Source organism: Hemicordylus capensis, chromosome 1, assembly GCF_027244095.1.
Source record: "Hemicordylus capensis ecotype Gifberg chromosome 1, rHemCap1.1.pri, whole genome shotgun sequence".
In the NCBI taxonomy this organism is placed as follows: domain Eukaryota; kingdom Metazoa; phylum Chordata; class Lepidosauria; order Squamata; family Cordylidae; genus Hemicordylus; species Hemicordylus capensis.
In genome coordinates, this window is record NC_069657.1 from 157,207,059 (window position 1) to 157,225,371 (window position 18,313).

An 18,313-nucleotide genomic window follows, 5' to 3' on the forward strand; every position below is an offset into this window, starting at 1 on the left:
GTCCCGCCACCCGTTTTCCTCCTGCCCCGGCCTCTAATGGGTGCCGGGGCTGCGCCCGCCACCCGTTTCCCACTCACCCCCTTTCCCGCTGCCACCTCCCGCCTCTGGCAGCCAGGCCGGTCTTTTCCACCGCTGCCTCCTCCCCCTTACCCGGGACGGCCTGGCCACCATGACGACCAATCCTCCTCGGTGCGCCTCAGCCTATCAGGTGCCTCTGCCACCCAGCCAATCAGCTGGGCATTGGGACACACATTCTAAAGCTGCACCCAGGAGAACTAAATATATAGATATTTGCAGTAAATGTTAGGTGATGGAATTTTGACACTAAAATATTCTTTCTTTATTGGAAAAGATAAAGCACCAGCAAATGAATTGAAGTCCAGTTTCTGAGTATGTAAAATATGGATATTTGATGGCCAAGCTTAATGGTGTTCTAGAAGTTGCTAGTCAAAACTTAAAATTGAAAAAAGGATGAAATGTCATATTACATTAATGTGCTCACATCTTTGAGAGGCATAAACAAATAAACTTTAAAACCACTCACTTCCATGACAGGGTTATTAAAGGGAATTGATAATCCAGTACAAAGGAAAGCAACTTTCAGATATTGAGCTGCATTAGGAGCTGCCAAGTGAACTGGAAGGGAAAAGATTTTGTACAGAAAGAGAAGTCCTTGTTTGTTCTGGGCCCTTCAAGTAGTCTAGTTTAGAAGTTCAAGTTTAGATAAGGGACTGGTTTACTAATGCTTGGACCAGCTCACTATAATTGCATGGAGGAGGAGCATGGCTGCATATGTCTTCTCCACAATCACCGGGGCACACATCTAATGGTGCAATGAATAGTGGTGGGGAGTGATTTGTCTGAACCAGATGTTTACATGTGCTTCAAATACTTATTTGTAATGAAGTGTTATTTGAACGCACATGGTCCACTTGCAGTTAGTCACTGGCTTGCTAGGTGGGGCAGAGAGACATATGCACCAATGCTACTCCCACATGCATTTAAAGGAGCATCCCACATGATGGCAGTATCATCCAAACTGGACCATGATCTTTGGGGGAAATGTTTATCTTTAAGAAATCCTCTTCCAAGAATATTATACAGTGATTATCTTTAGTAAGAGCAAAACTGTGGTATTTATGGTAAGTGATATTTCTGAGGGAAAGCCATGTTTTCTACACCAAAGAAATACTTGGTGGTTAAATGTCTGAAAAAAGGGTTTTAGTATTTGGTGAATCTCATGGAAGTCTAAAAAAACCTGGAAATTTATTTTAAATCCTGATTTAAAGTGCTTCATACCTTGATAACCTCTGTGCTGAATTATTGCAATGCCTTCTATATGGATTTGCCTTTGAAGAGCATCCTGAAACTCCATTTGTTCCTAAATGTAGCAGCTATCCTAAACGGGGACTACCCAAAGGGCTCATATAAAATTTACACTTAAGCAGTTGCACTGGTTACCACTTGGTTTCCTGCTCAGTTCAAAGTGTCTGTGTTATCCAGGGCCAAATCTATTTAGGAGTGTAAATATCTGAAGGAACAGTTTTTCCTGTATGTAGGGATTTAAAGATTACCTGAGGGAATGTCTCCTCCTGCATACTTGCCCCATAAGGTCATCTGAGGTGGCCTTTCAGGAAGAGCATATGCTTCTGAGACAACTCATGTCTTATGTATAGTGACACACAGCCTCTGAAACTCCCTGCCAAGGGAGGTGTGTTTAGGCTGTTATTTAGAATGATGGTAAATTCCATTCTGTGTGAGAGCTTTTGAAGATAACTACAGACTGCTGTTTGTATTTCTGATATTGTTTTTATAGTTTATATGTTCTAATATTTATTTGTGTTGTAATTTTATTATTAGTTAACTACTTTGAGAGCAGTGTTTTGGGGCACTATAAGCAGTAAATCAAATTAACAATAAAATAAATTAGTAATCTAATAAAGCAGGAGTGCACAACTCAGATGCCCTGGTAGTACCTAACCAACCATGACTTGGTGTGTGGGGGGCCAAGGTCAGTTTTTAGCACATTAATTACTAATTAAAATTAATTACTGAAAATATTAATGGAAGTGAGGGGGCAGAGGATTGGAGTCGGGTGAAGGGCGAGGAGAAAGAGGGATGGTACCAGTGGGCTCCGTCCCGGGTGGGGAGTGGGGGATAGCAAGGCAGGCAGGGGGCATCTGGTCTCAAAAGGCCAGCTGCATTAAGCTACTGCTGCTAATCAGCAGGACAGGCCACAAGCACTTTGTGGTTCCTGCTGTTGCTGCAGAGTAATCCTACATGCGGGGCAGCAAAAATGTTCCCATGGGTCAAATCTCACCCCCCGTCCCGGGCCTTAGGTTGTGCAGGCCCATTATAAAGACTGGGTTGCTCTTAAGATTAAAGTAAACAAAATGGAGCAAAGGCTTGAGTCCAATATTATATTTAATAAGATAAATGAGGGCTATTAATCATCATTGTTCAATTGATCAGAAATGTAGAGTGTAGCTTTCTGTATGTAAGAAATATAGGAGCATCAAGGCTTTAATGATTGCCTTAGTTGCAGTAACCATGAAATAGATTTCTATGAGCAGAATAGGACGTCAAGTAGACATTAGGAAGTTTTTTTGGGGAAGGGAATTGAGCTCTTAGTATGTCCAGAAAAATGGCTTATCATTTTAAATCAACAGACTCATGCAACTTCTCAGAGCCCCAAGAATTTGTTGTAGTAATGTTCATATAAAGTAAATGACATAAACTAAAGAACTAGCTGAACATTTTCAGTTAGTCTTAACTGAGCTGTCAATTAGTCACTGGAATATTTCCTCAGCACAGTTGTGCAAGAAGGTAATCTCCTGTTGTGAGCCCTTATGTATGTTTCATACCAAAAGTGGAAATAGATACATGTTAAGAAGTAATTGAGGGCAAACTAAAGCTTTTGAAATAAAATAGTTTTCTTTTTCCCCACTTCTGACCTTAGGTAAAGTGCCATCAGTACTGGCCTGAACCTAGTGGAAGCTCCTCATATGGAAATTTCCAGATCACTTGCCATTCAGAAGAAGGAAATCCTGCTTATGTGTTTAGAGAGATGATATTGTCTAACCTGGAGGTGAGAGACAGAATTCAGAATGATTGGTCTAAATCTGTGAAAACCCAAAATTCAAACAATTCCACTGCAAAAGTTCATTGCTGTACTATTTTGACTATTCTTGTTAGACTCTGGAGAGATGGCTCACTTATCATTGTTGCTTGTTAACTTTTTTCAAAATAAAATTGATACATTTTCAGAGGTCAGAGTTTAATCGCATTGCTGTTACCAGGTTTAAAGTATTGAAAGGGGGGAAATGGATGAGGAAATATATATTAGTTCGCAGTCTAAAATATATTGTAATTTATGGTGTGTGAAAGTAGGAATTTGAAACATTGGGATAGTGTTCGCTTTGAAAGTCAAACTTGTCATAGATAAACATTGAGATGTTCTTAATTTATGTTTACTAAATTATGTCTCGCTAGAAAAATGAGCACCGTCAGCTCACTCAAATCCAGTACATAGCGTGGCCTGATCATGGAGTTCCTGATGATTCCAGTGATTTCCTTGATTTCGTGTGTCTCGTCCGGAAAAAAAGAGCTGGTAGAGAAGAACCTGTTGTTGTTCACTGCAGGTATTTACTTCATAGAGAACCATGCTGCACTTCCTTTTCCAACATCCACCAGCTTGGATGGCTTTAAAAGGAGTTTAGACAAATTCATGGAGGGCAGGTTGGTCAATGGCTACTAGTCTGGTGGCTATAGGCCACCTCCAGCCTTAGAGGCAAATTGCCTCTAAATACCAGTTGCAGGGGAGCAACAGCAAGAGAGAGGGCATGCCATCACCTCTTGCCTGTGGGCTTCTCAGGGGCATCTGGTGAGCCACTGTGTGAAATAGGATGCTGGACTAGATAGGTCTTGGGCCTGATCCAGCAGGGCTGGTCTCATGTTTAATTGACAACCTTCTTTCACTTTGTAATGTTTTTCCCTATCAAAGATAGATAATTTTAAATTCTTGTTCTTGTTAAATTAGAAGAAACAGTTACTTGCTATTTTCCTTTGACCTTCTGAGATTGAAGCAATTTGAATGGGAATAACGTTTGTTAGTTGTCTGAAAAGATGTTTTCATGCTTCATAAAAGTATAATGTCTATCTGTGTCAGTACTAAGATATAACTGGAAATCTTGTTTAGAAAGAATAGATGGAAACTTATTTAGAAAGCTATACTAACCAAGCATGTGAACAATGAGGCTCAAAAAGAAATGCCTAACTATTTTAAAAAGAAGTTTCTGTTTATGTGATGTATGTAGTAATTATGCATTGCATTAACCCAGAACAGTACTTTGCCAACTGCATGCATGGCTTCCTCATGTTCCCTTCTAGTTTTAAGAATTAGTCATTTTTAGCTTACTTAGGCTTATGAGATCACCCAGTAGTCTGTGTGTGTTGTGATGATGCCATCCACCATCAAGATGGCAGACATGTAAATGTTTGAGGCGCAAGTGGGCTAACTTGTGGACTGTCTAACCGCTTGGAATCAAATTTGGTAGAGTTGTAGTAAATTTCACGTTGGAACTATACCTCTGTGGTATAGTTTGTAATGATGTCATCCATCCCAATCCAAAATGGTGGACACATGAACATTTTAGGCACAAGAGGGCTAACTTGTGGACTGCATAACCAATTTGAAATAAATTTGCTACCGCTGTAGAGACACACAGGGGCACCTTAAGGGTGTAGTTTGTAATGATGTCATCCACCCCAATTCAAGATGTCGGTCATGTGAACATTTGAGATGCAAGTGGGAACATATTTTGACCAAATTTGATCCAGTTGTAGGGATATCTCAAAGGAATAGTTTGTGATCATTTCATCCACCCCAATTCAAAATTGTGGACTCAGTGTTTGAGACACAAGTAGGCTATCTTGTGAATGCCTATCTGATTTGGACCAAATTTAATCAAGTTGTAGGGATAGTGAAAGGATATTAGGCAGATTTGTTCTCACTAGAACAACTTGATCTGGATCAAGATCCATAAGAATGGGTAATGTGCCTGTGCAGGACCCTTGCTGTAGAATGCCACAGCTCGTCAAGGAGACCATGCCCCGCCTCCATGCCTACAACGTGCTATTTAAGGGCAGGCCAGACATCTGTTCTTCAGTTCTTTTCCAACCGCCAATGCATTCAGTCCTCATCTATAAAATAAAAATGTTGGACTGATTATCGAGTTTGACTTGGAAACGGCTTCCAGACTTCACTGGTGTTTTTCAGTTTGGATCAGACTTTGACTACGAGTTGGGATATCCTTAAAATGGCTGAGGAGAAACGGACTTTCAAGAGGTGCACAGGCTGTAATGCCAAGCTTCCCTCAAAAGATCTCCATGACCTATGTTTAATATGCCTGGGAAAGGAGCACAATGTCTCCTCATGCAAGATATGGTTACAAACGGGGGGAAATTGGGCCTTGCGGCTTCGCACAGCCATTTATAACAAGGTGCTAAGTCCCTCGACATTGGCAGAACCCCACTCTGCGACCTCATCATTGACTTTGAAAGGTTCAAAGTCAACATCTAAGCCTCCTCCTTTTAGACCACAGCCATCAACATCGAGCTCAACATTGACATTGTTTCAAATCCTAAAGATCTCTTTGAAGTCTGCCCCCCTTTTGACACCAGAGCGGTTGAAGATGAAATTCAAACAGTTGGGATTGGAGTATTCTTCCTCTTCTCAGAAACCAAAGAAATCCAAAACAGTGGATTTGACAAGAGGCAGGACACCATCTCCATAAGGCCTACAGACCATGCCCTCAAAATACTCGACCTCTGATGTCGAGGTGGACAGACATTGCTCGACATCGAGAACTTTGACAAAGGAAATATCGAAAGCTCTGGGAGTCCTCAATGTTGACTGTGCGTCAACACTGAGATTGTTGATGTCAAGAGCGCACTCTCTGTCTCTGGCTCCCACTCTGATAGACTCTTCAGCTCCTTCGACACCTAAAGATCGACATCGAGAGAACCCTTCGGTATCGACCCCAATTCTATCAACATTAAAAGCGCGGGTTCCAGTCTCGACATTGAACACACCAGTGCTGTTGGCGGTGAGGTTGGTGGCTCCATGATGCCAAGCCCAGATACTGACTTTCGGTTTCGAGGAGGACAGGGACATGATATTTGATTCCACTACTGCCCACACGTTGCTTTTGATACTCTATTTCAGCTCTAGGACTCCCTCGGCATCCATGTTTAAAGGTTTTCGTCCTCAGTAATCAGAGGGAACTCTGAGGGAATCAGTTGCACCACAGTCATTGGTCCAGCATACTGTGACACCAGGTACACTGACTGCTGCCTATCTGGCAGACCCCTCACTATGGCATACATGTGGCTTCATATATTCATCAGCTGCAGGGGCTACATTGGCATCAGCACCTATGGGGACTAGATCTGGAAGTCCTCACAACACAAGCCTTATCTACCGCTAACGACAGGGGTGACTCCAGTCTGCACTATATACACTTTGGCTGGAGGTGATAATTTAGCCATGCCATTACAAACGACAATTAAAACTCTTTCGGTGGCAGTACAAATGGCTTCCTGGCCCCCTGTAAAAGTTTTAAAAGATACAGCTGCACAGACTATTTATGAAAGCCTGGAGGTTGGGACACAAACACGGAGTATTCCCACTCCACGGAAGACAACTACTATTGAGACACAAACATATGTACCTCTTTCCCTGTCTCATTCACCTTCTGATCACCATGGGCTCTTCTGATTTTGAGTCTGATCCAGATGACCCAGACAACAGAGTGGATCCTCCAATGGACGTGCCTCCAACTACCCACATCTCTCCTAATGAGGAAGTGAAAGTGTATAACTGTCACATTAGGTAGATGGCTAAAGCATTGGTTGCGGTTTCAAATCCAATCTAGCCACTATTGATGATCCTGTCTATAATTTTATGACTAGGTCTAAATCAACTCAGCCTGTGGCTCTGCCTGTTCTCCCAGTCATTTCATGGGCTACACAATGAGCATGGGAAGTCATACACACCTCAACCCACATGTCTCAGCAACTGGGAAGTTTCAGCCGAGTTCAAGCGAAAGACAATGAATAAAGAATCCCGCTCCAAACGCTCTAGCCATCGACTATGCCACTTCATCATCCTCTAAGTCTGATCACCAACATACTTACCCCTGCAGACAAAAAGGGTAGGAAGATGGATATTTGGGGGAGAAAGATTTATTCCACCTCTTGCCTTTCTGTTAAGTTAGCCAACTATTCAGTGTGTACTGCAAAATATACCCATGGCTTTTGGGAAGATCTACAAAATGCCATGGAGGTCCTATCTCCAGAATAATATAAAAAACAAATTTCAAGAAATGTTGGATAAATCAGCGGCGCTCACCCACCAGCAGTTGAACACTGCCAAACACCTGGCCGAGTCTGAATTGTGCTCCTTGACAGTTGCAGTCTCCCTGCAAAGGCATACCTGGCTTTGCTCCACCAACCTATACGGCAATATGAAAGAGAGAATTGAGGGCTTATCGTTCAGTGGTAAGGGCCTTTTCACTGAGGACACTGACTCCACGATGGAGAAAATGGAAAAAAATCTAAATTCACCGCCAAAACTTTCACCGCCAAAACTTTCTTCCTACAGCTCCAAATTCAAAACAAAATTTGTTTTGTTATTCTTTATTCCTTATTCAAAACAAAAGTCCACATTCAGACAGCAGGAGCGCTGTGACTTTAGGAAGCAGTACCAACCTTACCACAAGTGCCCGTTTCACGGCAAGAGGAAGTCAAATCAAGCCCAATGCACAAAGCAGACTGAGCCTCGGAAACATCTTTGACATTCAGATACACCCATTGTCACCACTACACTCTTCCCTTGTCCTGCCACTGAGTACCACAACATCTTGGCAAGTGAAGGACATCACCACCAGTCTCATGAACACTGTTCTCCTGCTAGCATCCAACATCAAGCTGACATGCCATGCCCATGCATGGCACCACATAACATCAGACCGCTGGGTCCTGAAGATCATATCTTCAAGCTACGCCATAGAGTTCAGAATAACCCCAACAGCCCTGGCCTACATCAGCCATCTGGGAGGGACAGTGTCTCAAAATCTTTGTGGGCTCAGCCTACAATTATGGCATTGGTGCATTCTGCATCAGGTCTTTACAATGGCCATTCACATATATTATTATTATCTTGTTTACACAGTCAGACAGGTGTTATTGACTGGTTTGTTTTATCCAGACATCGAGTCCTTCCCAAGGACCTGGAATGCCAGAATTTTATTGTCAATGGTTATAGATATCATCGCAGAATATAGGCTGTTCCCAGTAAAGCTGCTTTTTGTAATTGGCTGATGGTGATTTCTGTGGCCCCTATGGTGTTGAGGTGCTCTTCAAGGACTTTTGGAACTGCACCCAGGGCGCCAATGACCACTGGGATTATTTTGGTCTTCTTCTGCCACAGCCTTTCAATTTCAATTTGTAGGTCTTTGTATTTGGTGATTTTTTTCTATTTCTTTTTCTTCTATTCTGCTATCCCCTGGTATTGCTATGTCGATTATTTTGCCTTGTTTTTCTTTCTTCTTGACTACAGTTATATCTGGTGTATTGTGTGGCAGATGTTTGTCTGTTTGTAGTTGGAAGTCCCATAATATTTTTACATCTTCATTTTCTTCAACTTTTTCAATTTGATGGTCCCACCAATTCTTGGCTACAGGTAGCTTGTATTTTTTGCAGATGTTGCAGTGTATCATCCCTGCTACCTTGTCATGCCTTTGTTTGTAGTCAGTCTGTGCGATCTTTTTATAACAGCTGATCAGGTGGTCCACTGTTTCATCTGCTTTTTTACAAAGGCGGCACTTGCTGTTTGTTGTGGATTTTTCGACTTTTGCTCTTATTGCATTTGTTCTTAGTGCCTGTTCTTGTGCAGCCAGTATTAAACCCTCTGTTTCTTTCTTCAAGTTGTCATTCTTAAGCCATTGCCAGGTCTTGGTGATGTCTGGTTTTCCACTTATATTGTGTAAATATTGACTATATTATTATTATTAATTCGATTTCTATACCGCCCTTCCAAAAATGGCTCAGGGCGGTTTACACAGAGAAATAATAAATAAATAAGATGGCTCCCTGTCCCCAAAGGGCTCACATTCTAAAGGGCCTAGACAACATCCTTGTGGGTGATTTGAGTTGGATTTTCCCACAACCATAGCAGCACGAATGGGAAATCAAGACAAAATATATTACACCTCTCTTCAAGAGTTGGATATGGCCAACTATAGATCTCTTCACCACCTCAGAGAACACAAAGTGCATTTGTTTCTGCTCCAGAGCAGGTCATGACCCACAATCACTATCCTGGTGACTCCATGGTGGCCAAGGCAGCCATAGTTTCCACAGGTAATCATACTGTCAGGGAACCGCTACCAGAGGCTACCACAAGAGGGGGATATCTTAACACTGAACAACGGCAGGATACTGCATCTAGACGTTCTTACACTCCACCTAACAGCATGGCGGATCAGCTTTTGAATAAGATCCTTCTAAACCAAAGGAAGTCATCCACTAGATGTAATTATAAAGGCAAATGGCTCCGGTTCAAATCCTATGCAAGGATGCATGGTTTTCATCCTACCCAGGCCACAATCAAGGATGTACTCCTCTGCCTGTTTTAAAATCACAAGGTCTGGCAAATATATCTCTGAAAGCACATCTAGCTGCACTGTCTTCATAACATCTGGGCTATGACAGAAAGACTCTCTTTTCACACCCAGATAATAAAGCTTTTCTAAAAGGCCTTGTGTATTTGTATCCACCCATTCTCACACCCATCAAACCATGGAGTATATCCTTGGTCCTTTCAACTTTGACAGAGGATCCATTTGAACCTATGGGTTCTACATCTATCCAACTAGTAACTTTGAATACTGCCTTCCTACTGGCCATAACTAAAGCTAAACATGTAAGTGAATTGGCAGCTTTGCGGATAGATTCACGATACACCAGAATTTATCCTGATAAGGTGCTAATGTGTATGGACCCGGACCTTCTACCCAAGGTAGTGTCCAACTTCCACCTCAACCAGGACATTGTTCTCCCTATGTTCTTCAGGAATCCATCTACCCCTTTAGAATGTGCAATGAACTCTTTGGATGTGCGGAGGACTCTTTTATATTACTTAGATCGCACCAAGGACTTCAGATCCATCATGTCTGTTTGTATTATACAGGGGGTCTGTGAGAAGCTCCTGCATTTCCAGGCAAAGAATGTCCAGATGGCTAGTTGAGCTTATCCTGCTAGCATACAAGACACAGAATGTTCAATTACCTGGAGCAATTAAGGCCCACTCTACCCATGCCTACACTTCATCAGCTGCACACCTATTGGGGGTAACGCTCATGGACATCTGTAAAGCAGCAACTTGGTCCACGGAATTACATTTTGTCAAGCATTACACTGTAGATGTGCACTCTGCTGTTGAGGTGAGCTTCAGGAGAAGTATTTTGAAGTGGGTGTTACAATAGCTACCACTGCACGCTCCTCCATTAGGAGCTAACTGTACACCCATTCTTATGGATCTTGATGGATCTTGATCCAGATAAACAGGTTGCTCACCTGTAACTATTGATCTGGTAGAGATCCGTCAATATTCATAAGACCCTCCTGAACAACCCCTCTGCACTAGTGCTATGCTATGTGTTTATTGCGTGGACATGCTATTCTCCTTTGATGAAGAACTCACCTGAATCTGGATGATTGTCCTCCACTGTGGCCATCCAAGAACTGAAGAACAGACATCCGGCCCACCCTTAAATAGCACTCTGTAGGCATGGAGGCAGGGCTCAGTCACTTCGATGAGCTGTCGCATTCTACCACGAGGCAGAATTCCTGTGCAGGCGCATTACCCATCCTTATGGATATTGATGGGTGTCTACCAGATCAATAGTTACAGGTGAGCAACCTGTTTTTTCAGTTTCTCTGGCTTTTTCCTGCATGTAGTTACTGGATGCCTACTGAGGTAGCATTTGCAATCTCTCTGGTCGACTGGAGGCGATTATTACTCAGCACAGATGAATAAGCAAGTGCTGAATTTAAGGCTATGCGGACTAAAGATCAGCTGATTGGGTTTGTCTTCAGTGGATTCTCCAGTTCTACACTAAACCAAGAATAGAGGCCAGTCTAGAGTTGGGTTCCTAAAGCCTAGTTCAAAACTGTAACTATTTTCCATGTTTGACTTTTAATCTTAGTTTTGCTTTGTTATCTGAAACCAAAATAGTGAATGTCCGCCTTGTCTAATTTGAAAATAAAACATATTGTTCCTGCTGGAAGTTGCATTTTCTGGTCTGATTTCTCTGCTCTGCATCCCAAGTACATGTGGACTGACTTGTTTGATTATATTTGTGATGAAATGACAATCTGAAGTTGTCCTAGCTGTGATCTAGCAACATGAAACATGTTTTCTTAGCTAAGGATCAAAATTTTAGAATACTCCTATAAAATAATTGTAGCTTTGTATAGGAAAGGTGCTGCCAATTGGTTGAGAAATGCACCTAATTTAGCAGGTGTGATCACTGTTCACTCTAAGGTGTCCGCACGCTCACAAGTTTTTGGATGTCCACTCTGTTGAAATTATATCACGCTCAGGTTGAATCAGAAAGACCCCATACTGAATGCACATGTGTACATACTGCCTTGATACTGCTGCCCAGAACAAAACTTATTCTACACAGAGATGGAAAAAAACTAGAGGGATCAGTGCAGGCAGGTGATACGCATTTGGATTAACTAAAACAGCATCTTATTTATTTCATTGCTGAACTCTGGCGTTAAAATGAGTACCAGGGCTGATACTCTGGCAGGAATTAAATCTTGCCATTCTTATCTAAATATTGAATGTCTGTAGTAGTCTACTAAGGCTAATTAAGTTTAAAAGTCTGGGTTGTACCCAAAGGAGCTTGAGTAGAATTCTGCTGAGAAATGGATTTGATGCTCCCTACTCATCACTGCAGCCACCATGGTCTCTGACAATCAACTTTTGAGGAGTGGGGGTTCCAGAGTAGTTTAGGAAGTGTTGTGAGGGGGCTGCAGTGGGAAGGGATAATGGGTAGAGAGGGAAGGTTGCCTTTTGCAAGCTGAAGTGCTTTTCTGGTCACACAATGTGCCTTTGGATACCACTTTCTGTTTTTTAGGTTAACATAGTTATTTTTATACTAATAAATAACTTGATGTGAGACGTCACGTGCACTGAAACTTTATCATTGATTGCCACAGTTGGGAACAGGTTCTTCAGTGCTATTGTTTAACACATGCACTACAATTTCTGGAATTCATACTGGATAGTTTTTGCTCATGTTCTGACCCAATGGGCTTTTCCCAAAGGCCCTGCGAGGCTAGGTACATGGTTGGTATTCTGTTTTGTTTTTCCTTTGGCTCTCTGTAGCATGTGTCTTTATATGATACGCTTGTTGATATGCTTGCTTGTATCAAGAGGAGCTATTTGGTGAGTAGTGCATCTGCTCCCTGCTGGTGACACAGTCCAATTGCAGAGGTTGATTTGTGGAGGCTGGTGATTAGATTGGATGTCCTTTGGCCCCTGTCAGCTCTGAAATTCTCTTTGTTACTAGTGACAACTTAAATTCAAGCTACCTTTTGATGCCACCTTCTGGACAAAGTATATAAAATTAGCTTTTTTTCATTCTTTTTAACACAGCACTTAATTGATTTAGGGCCATACTAGTTATTATATGGAAGTTTTATGACTGGAACTCCATGTGTGTTTTCTTTCTCAAAATACAGCCACAGGGAGGTCCCTACCCTAGTTGAATTGGAGCTGCAGGGGAATGAAGCTTAACCCTTTTGCCCCACACCATTTTCCAGACATGGTAAATCACACATGGACTCAAAACTACTATTAGCCACAAAGGGAAAGAAAAAATTCAGTCACAGCACTGGTGCCTATATCCCCCCCCCCCCACCATCCACCCACCCACCCCGGCTTGGCAGCTAAATAGCAGGTTTGCCAATATGACTTAAATTTTATCCACAACAGGCCGTCTTGTGACTGCTTTCTGGGGTGGAGGGGAGAATGAATAGTTCATCTCATTGAACATGCATGACAGGTCTTGATTGGCCCTCAAATGGAAAAGCATAAATGATGCAAAACAACTCACAGCTGTATGTGAAATGTGATGCAAAAATGTTTTCATGTTTGAAAACAGATTTAGGTGTTAAATTCTGTAATATGTAAACACATTTTAAAACTAGCAGCAACTATTTCCAATACCATTAGAAGAAAACAAGAACGCCTGACTGACTGACTAAAGAAAGCTAAGGGCCAAACTGAATGTCCCTTGTACTATGTGACTGGGGCTAGCTTGATTATGTTTTATTGAGTAATTAGCAGCTAGATCAGATCTGCACTGGGTGGTGAGGTTACCTTCAGACCCTGCCATGGTCTCAATCCATACTGTGCCCTCTGCCCCCAGCTGCTATTTGTCTTAGGGGGAAAGCTCCCATTTAAGCCAGTGGGAGTTTTTTTTCCAGGGGAGGGAGCAGCCACATGAGGCCCAGCCCAGCCTTAAAACAGTGGCAAGGCAAAGATTTAACACACACACCTACTTCACATGCCCCGTCTGCAGGAACCCCTGATACAGCTGCTATTTACTAAATTTTAAAAAAAACAAGCACGCTAGCTGGACTGTGTCCATTCTAGACAAAGAGCTTGAATGTTAACTTGTAGTTTCTGTCACAGTGTTATGTCTGGGAAAGGATCTGCTGTTTTATGTGGAAACTGCTCCTTTTTTGTAGTTCTCAGTTATGAAAAAATGAATCTTTGTTACTGTACCTCAGAAAATATTTGAAATGTTGACTCTGGTTTAAATATCCAAAGTGTGTTCAAAAATATTTAATGTGATAAACACAATTGCCTCTTTTTTCTTTTCTTCTTCTTCTTTTTTTTTTTACAGTGCTGGGATTGGACGAACAGGAGTTCTTATCACTATGGAAACAGCTATGTGTCTCATTGAGTGTAATCAACCTGTTTATCCTTTGGATATTGTAAGAACTATGAGAGATCAAAGGGCCATGATGATCCAAACACCCGTAAGTTCTTAATATACAGTAAAAGCAACTGTTTCCAGTAAGACAAATGCCTGTAGTTTTTAAAAGGAGTGTTTTTGTCATATTGGGAGGGTTCATACCACAGTTTATTTTAACTAAGGTTTATTCAACAAACCAGGATTGGCGCTAAAGACTATCACCAAATGTTGGTTTATTTTGCGGTGTAGTTTGTTCAGGTCCAGCCCCTTTTCCTTACTTCCCATAAACTAGGCTTGCCTCTCTATGCAATGGCAAAGAAGCCAAGATTAAACCACAGTTTGTGGTTTCAGACATTATATGAGACTGTGGTTGGGACAAACAAGCCAATTTCAAACCTAGGAAGATATGGATAGAGGACTGTTAATGTGGCCAGGGTGGGGTAGGGGGAACACAAATTCATTGCTATGTGCTCCCCTCTCTACTAAACCAACCAGAGAACAAAGAAGTTGTGACAGAGTTGTCTTCTGACTGCTTCAGGAGGGCTTCTAATGTCCCCCAGAATGCACGCCTGCCTGTTTTGAGCACTGGCAGTGCCTTGGTATGGTGGCAGACATCATAGATGATGCTATCCTGGAGTCCATGGATTTGCCTAAAGAAACCTCGAGGTTCAGGTAGGGCTATCTGATTGCACAGCCCCCCATCTATCAGTTTAGTCCTGGACAGCTCCTTTCACCCTGGCTTACTTCCCTCTCCCTGCTAGGGTGAAGCACAAGTCACCTTGGTCACAACCCAGCCAAGCACCCTGTAGCAGGGAAGGGGTTACAGTACCTGCTGCTCACTTGAAACACTCCCCCACCTTCATGGGCTCGCCAGTTAATTCTGAAGCTCTCTGTAGATTACTGAGCACAGTCAGAACTGTTTCAGCCACCCCAGCCTCAGGACCAATGGGAGCATGGCTGGTGACATGCTAAAAACTTTGCAGAGTGAAGGCAGCACAGAGGTTGCCTGGATATGATCCAGGTTCCTGGAGGCCAATAGCTGCCAGGTTACGGTATACAGACAGTTTCCACTAGATGTAACATTTGTAACAGATGTAACATTTGTTATTAGTTAACCATGATTTGGACATTGGGAGTCAGCCTACTGAGTTAATGAATGTTCCCCCTTCAGATCAGGGGTGGGCAGACTTAAGGCTTCTAGAAGTGACTTTTTTTGTAAGAACATTGGGAACTACCAGCACAAAATAGCAGTTGGAGGTGCTGCAGCCAGCCACAGGATGTTAGCTTATACAAACATTTACATTGATTACATAAGGGATTTTGAGCTCAGAACCACTGAATTGCAAGATAATTTTGCTGCAGGGCCAGAAGGAAGCAAGAAAGACTGCTTTGAGGGAGAAGACACTGAAGAGAAATTAATGACAGAGAAAGTAAGATGTCTCAATGTCCTGAGCACCCAAAAAAGTGAGAGATCAAATGGCATGGCCATGCCCCCATTCAGCCAGCCAATCAGATTTGCAGCATTGGTTGGAAGGGAAGGGAGGGTGAAAAAGCCCAAATGCCTTGGAGAACTACTTCAGATAAGCCCAGAATCTACCAGTAGCTCTCGAACTATCTAATGCTTACTCCTGCCCTATAGTAGTCCCATCCTCTTCCTTCCCATTTTGCTGGGATTCTGAATTAACAATTGCGCTAAGCTTTATCCCATACTATTTTTTGTGGAGGGTGAGGGAGGGGGGAAAGTAGTGATTAAGCAGCTGTTCAGGCAAGTAGAGTTTTCACATTCAGGACAGGTTATGCTTGTTGCTGTTTTTAAATTTCAGATGCAGTAAACTATATGTTTCTAACAATAGGCAATCATTGCATTCCAAGGTGCAGGGGCGTAACTACTATTAGGCAAGGGGAAGCGGCTGCCTGGGGGCCCCCACACCTCAAGGGGGCCACCAGAGGCAAGTCACATGTCAAGTGTGTGTGTATCAGCAAGGGGCCCATTTTAAAATTTTGTCTCTGGGCCAACTCCAGCCTTGTTACGCCCCAGGAAACACAGCCAGACATATCAAGTCCGTAGAGCAGAACCTGAGTTTTCTTAAAATACAACGTGGTCAGGGAAACTTTGTGTACAATGAAGAACAAATATGCTTAAAACACATTGGCCGACATCCTGAGTAATGAAGTGCTGATGCTACGTGGGATGTGCCGGAGCTGCTGATGGATTTGACTAGCACAGCGCCAGCACTTGTAGAGGGGCGGGGATTTTGACGACCTCCCCGTCTCCCAGAAGCACTCTGTTGCCACTTGAAAATAGGTCACAAAGGGTGCAGTCTTACAGGGCCATCTTTTCTGGTGGCACAGAGGGCTTCCGGGGGAAAGGGAGGACATAGAAATTTGTCGCTTTCCTCTATGTGAGCGTCAGTGCTGCATTAGTCTAGAACTCAGCAGCAGCTTTTTAAAATCAGTATGTTGATTATTGGCATTTGATGTATATTAATTAGTATCTGCTTCCTGTTACATATTGGCTAGGTTCAGACGTCTAGGGATGTGCAAACTGGCATGAAATTGAGCCGGTTTGCATTCAAGCCAGCTCGGCTGGAAGGCTCGCCCTTGAGCCGAACCAGGGCGGGGCGGGGGCAGTCTGAGGGCAGGTTGAACCAAGCCCTTGCCTCACTAGCCAGCTCAAGGTAAAAGGGAATCTAGGAAGGGCTGCGGGAGGGGGGGGGGGAGATTTTCCCTTTTTGCCTTTAAAAAGTGCCTCTGAATGGCAGGATGGGCTGTGTGGGGGAGGGGGAAGGCAAGGGGAAAGTGTTTGCTTTAAAGTTTTACCTTTTTAAAGTGCCCTTGTGTGGTTGGGATGGCTGCGGCAGCTTCTGGGAGAGTGGTGTGGCTCCATCCACTCTCTCACTGGCGGCTGCATCCTGCAGGCAAAGGAGGGATCCACTTTGGAGGAAGAAGAGAAGACTCAGGGCAGGCGATAGGGGGCTGCCTCCTTGGTGGGTGGTCCCTCCAGCCACACAGCACTTGGCCATGGCGATGAGGGGCCCTTTGGAAAGTAAGGGCTGGGGAGGCGCTTCTCTCTCCCTCCCAAAGACTAATTAGGAGCACGCTCTGCCTTTCTGTCTCTCCACACAAGTGCTGTGTGGCTGGAGAGTGCACGATAATCCTCAGAAGAATCATAGCCCAAAGTTTTGCCTAAAGTTCTCCATTCCTCCTTCTGAAGCCAGCAGACGTGGCACAGGCTGCTTGACTCCACCTTCAGTGGCTGCTTTCCGGAGCTGGGTGGGATGGGAACCAAGCCCCAGCGCAGGTCACCAGGCTCCCTGGCAGAGACCTTCTTTCAGTGACACAGCACCCACTGGAGAGATGGGGAGGAGGGATCACCCGCCAAGGAGGCAGCCCGCTGCTCGCCCTGGGTCTCCTCTTCCTCCTTCTCCAAAGTGTATCCCTCCTTCTCTTCCTCCTCCTCTTTCCTGCAGGATGCAGCCACCAGTGGGGGAGTGGAAAGAGCCCCGCCACCCTTCCGGCTGCAGCCACTCCAGGCACACAGGGGCGCTTTTAAAAGGTAAAATCTTAAAGGGAACACTTTTCCCTCCCCTGACTGCAGCCTATCCTGCCACTCAGCAGCACTTTTTAAAGGCAAAAAGGGAAGACGTTTCCACCCCCACCCCACCGCAGCCCTTTACTTGTAAAAGGGAAACCTTTTCGGATTCCCGTTTACAAATATAGCTGTCTAGCCGGCTCAAAGGCCAAACCAAACCGGGCCAGGCTCAATAGAGCCCAAGCTGCCCAAGGCTGCTTAAATCCAGTTCAGATTCCAGCCAAACCAGGCTAGCCGGTTCTGTGCAAATCCCTACAGACATCACACTAAGCCATGATTAAATCATGGTTTAGAATTGCTATCATAAGCCTCAAGCTTGTATGCTCCTTGCTCCACTTTCTACTCAAGGATAGGAAATTTGCTACTTTGATACCTGGTTTAAAACAAATGAGCAAATTGTAATATGTTTTATACCAAGAATGGAAGTTGTAAATTCTTTGCCTTTATGAGTGAAGCGGAGATTGAAAAACATAAACCCAGTGTTTGCGATAGTAATGTGACATCTAAACCTGGCCATTGTTTTCTGTTACATGATGATTATATGAATTAAGAATCTTTAAATGGATTGGTTTAAATTAAGCTTGCTTTAATCAGCAAGCACCATCTTTTGTACTCTGTGTTTATTTAAAGTATATATTAATTTATTATTCTAACATGGGGT

General features: G+C 43.3%; 1 protein-coding gene across 6 annotated transcripts in view; it reads left to right on the plus strand.

The window, feature by feature from the left end:
• PTPN4 (protein tyrosine phosphatase non-receptor type 4) overlaps positions 1-18,313 on the plus strand; it is a 190,408-nt gene that overhangs the window by 153,063 nt on the left and 19,032 nt on the right. For all 6 annotated transcript variants that reach the window (XM_053261040.1, XM_053261059.1, XM_053261049.1 and 3 more), the window contains 3 exons: positions 2,960-3,088; positions 3,493-3,641; positions 13,989-14,124. In XM_053261040.1, coding sequence (XP_053117015.1) covers positions 2,960-3,088; positions 3,493-3,641; positions 13,989-14,124 — 414 coding nt within the window. The remainder of the gene's footprint in view (positions 1-2,959; positions 3,089-3,492; positions 3,642-13,988; positions 14,125-18,313) is intronic.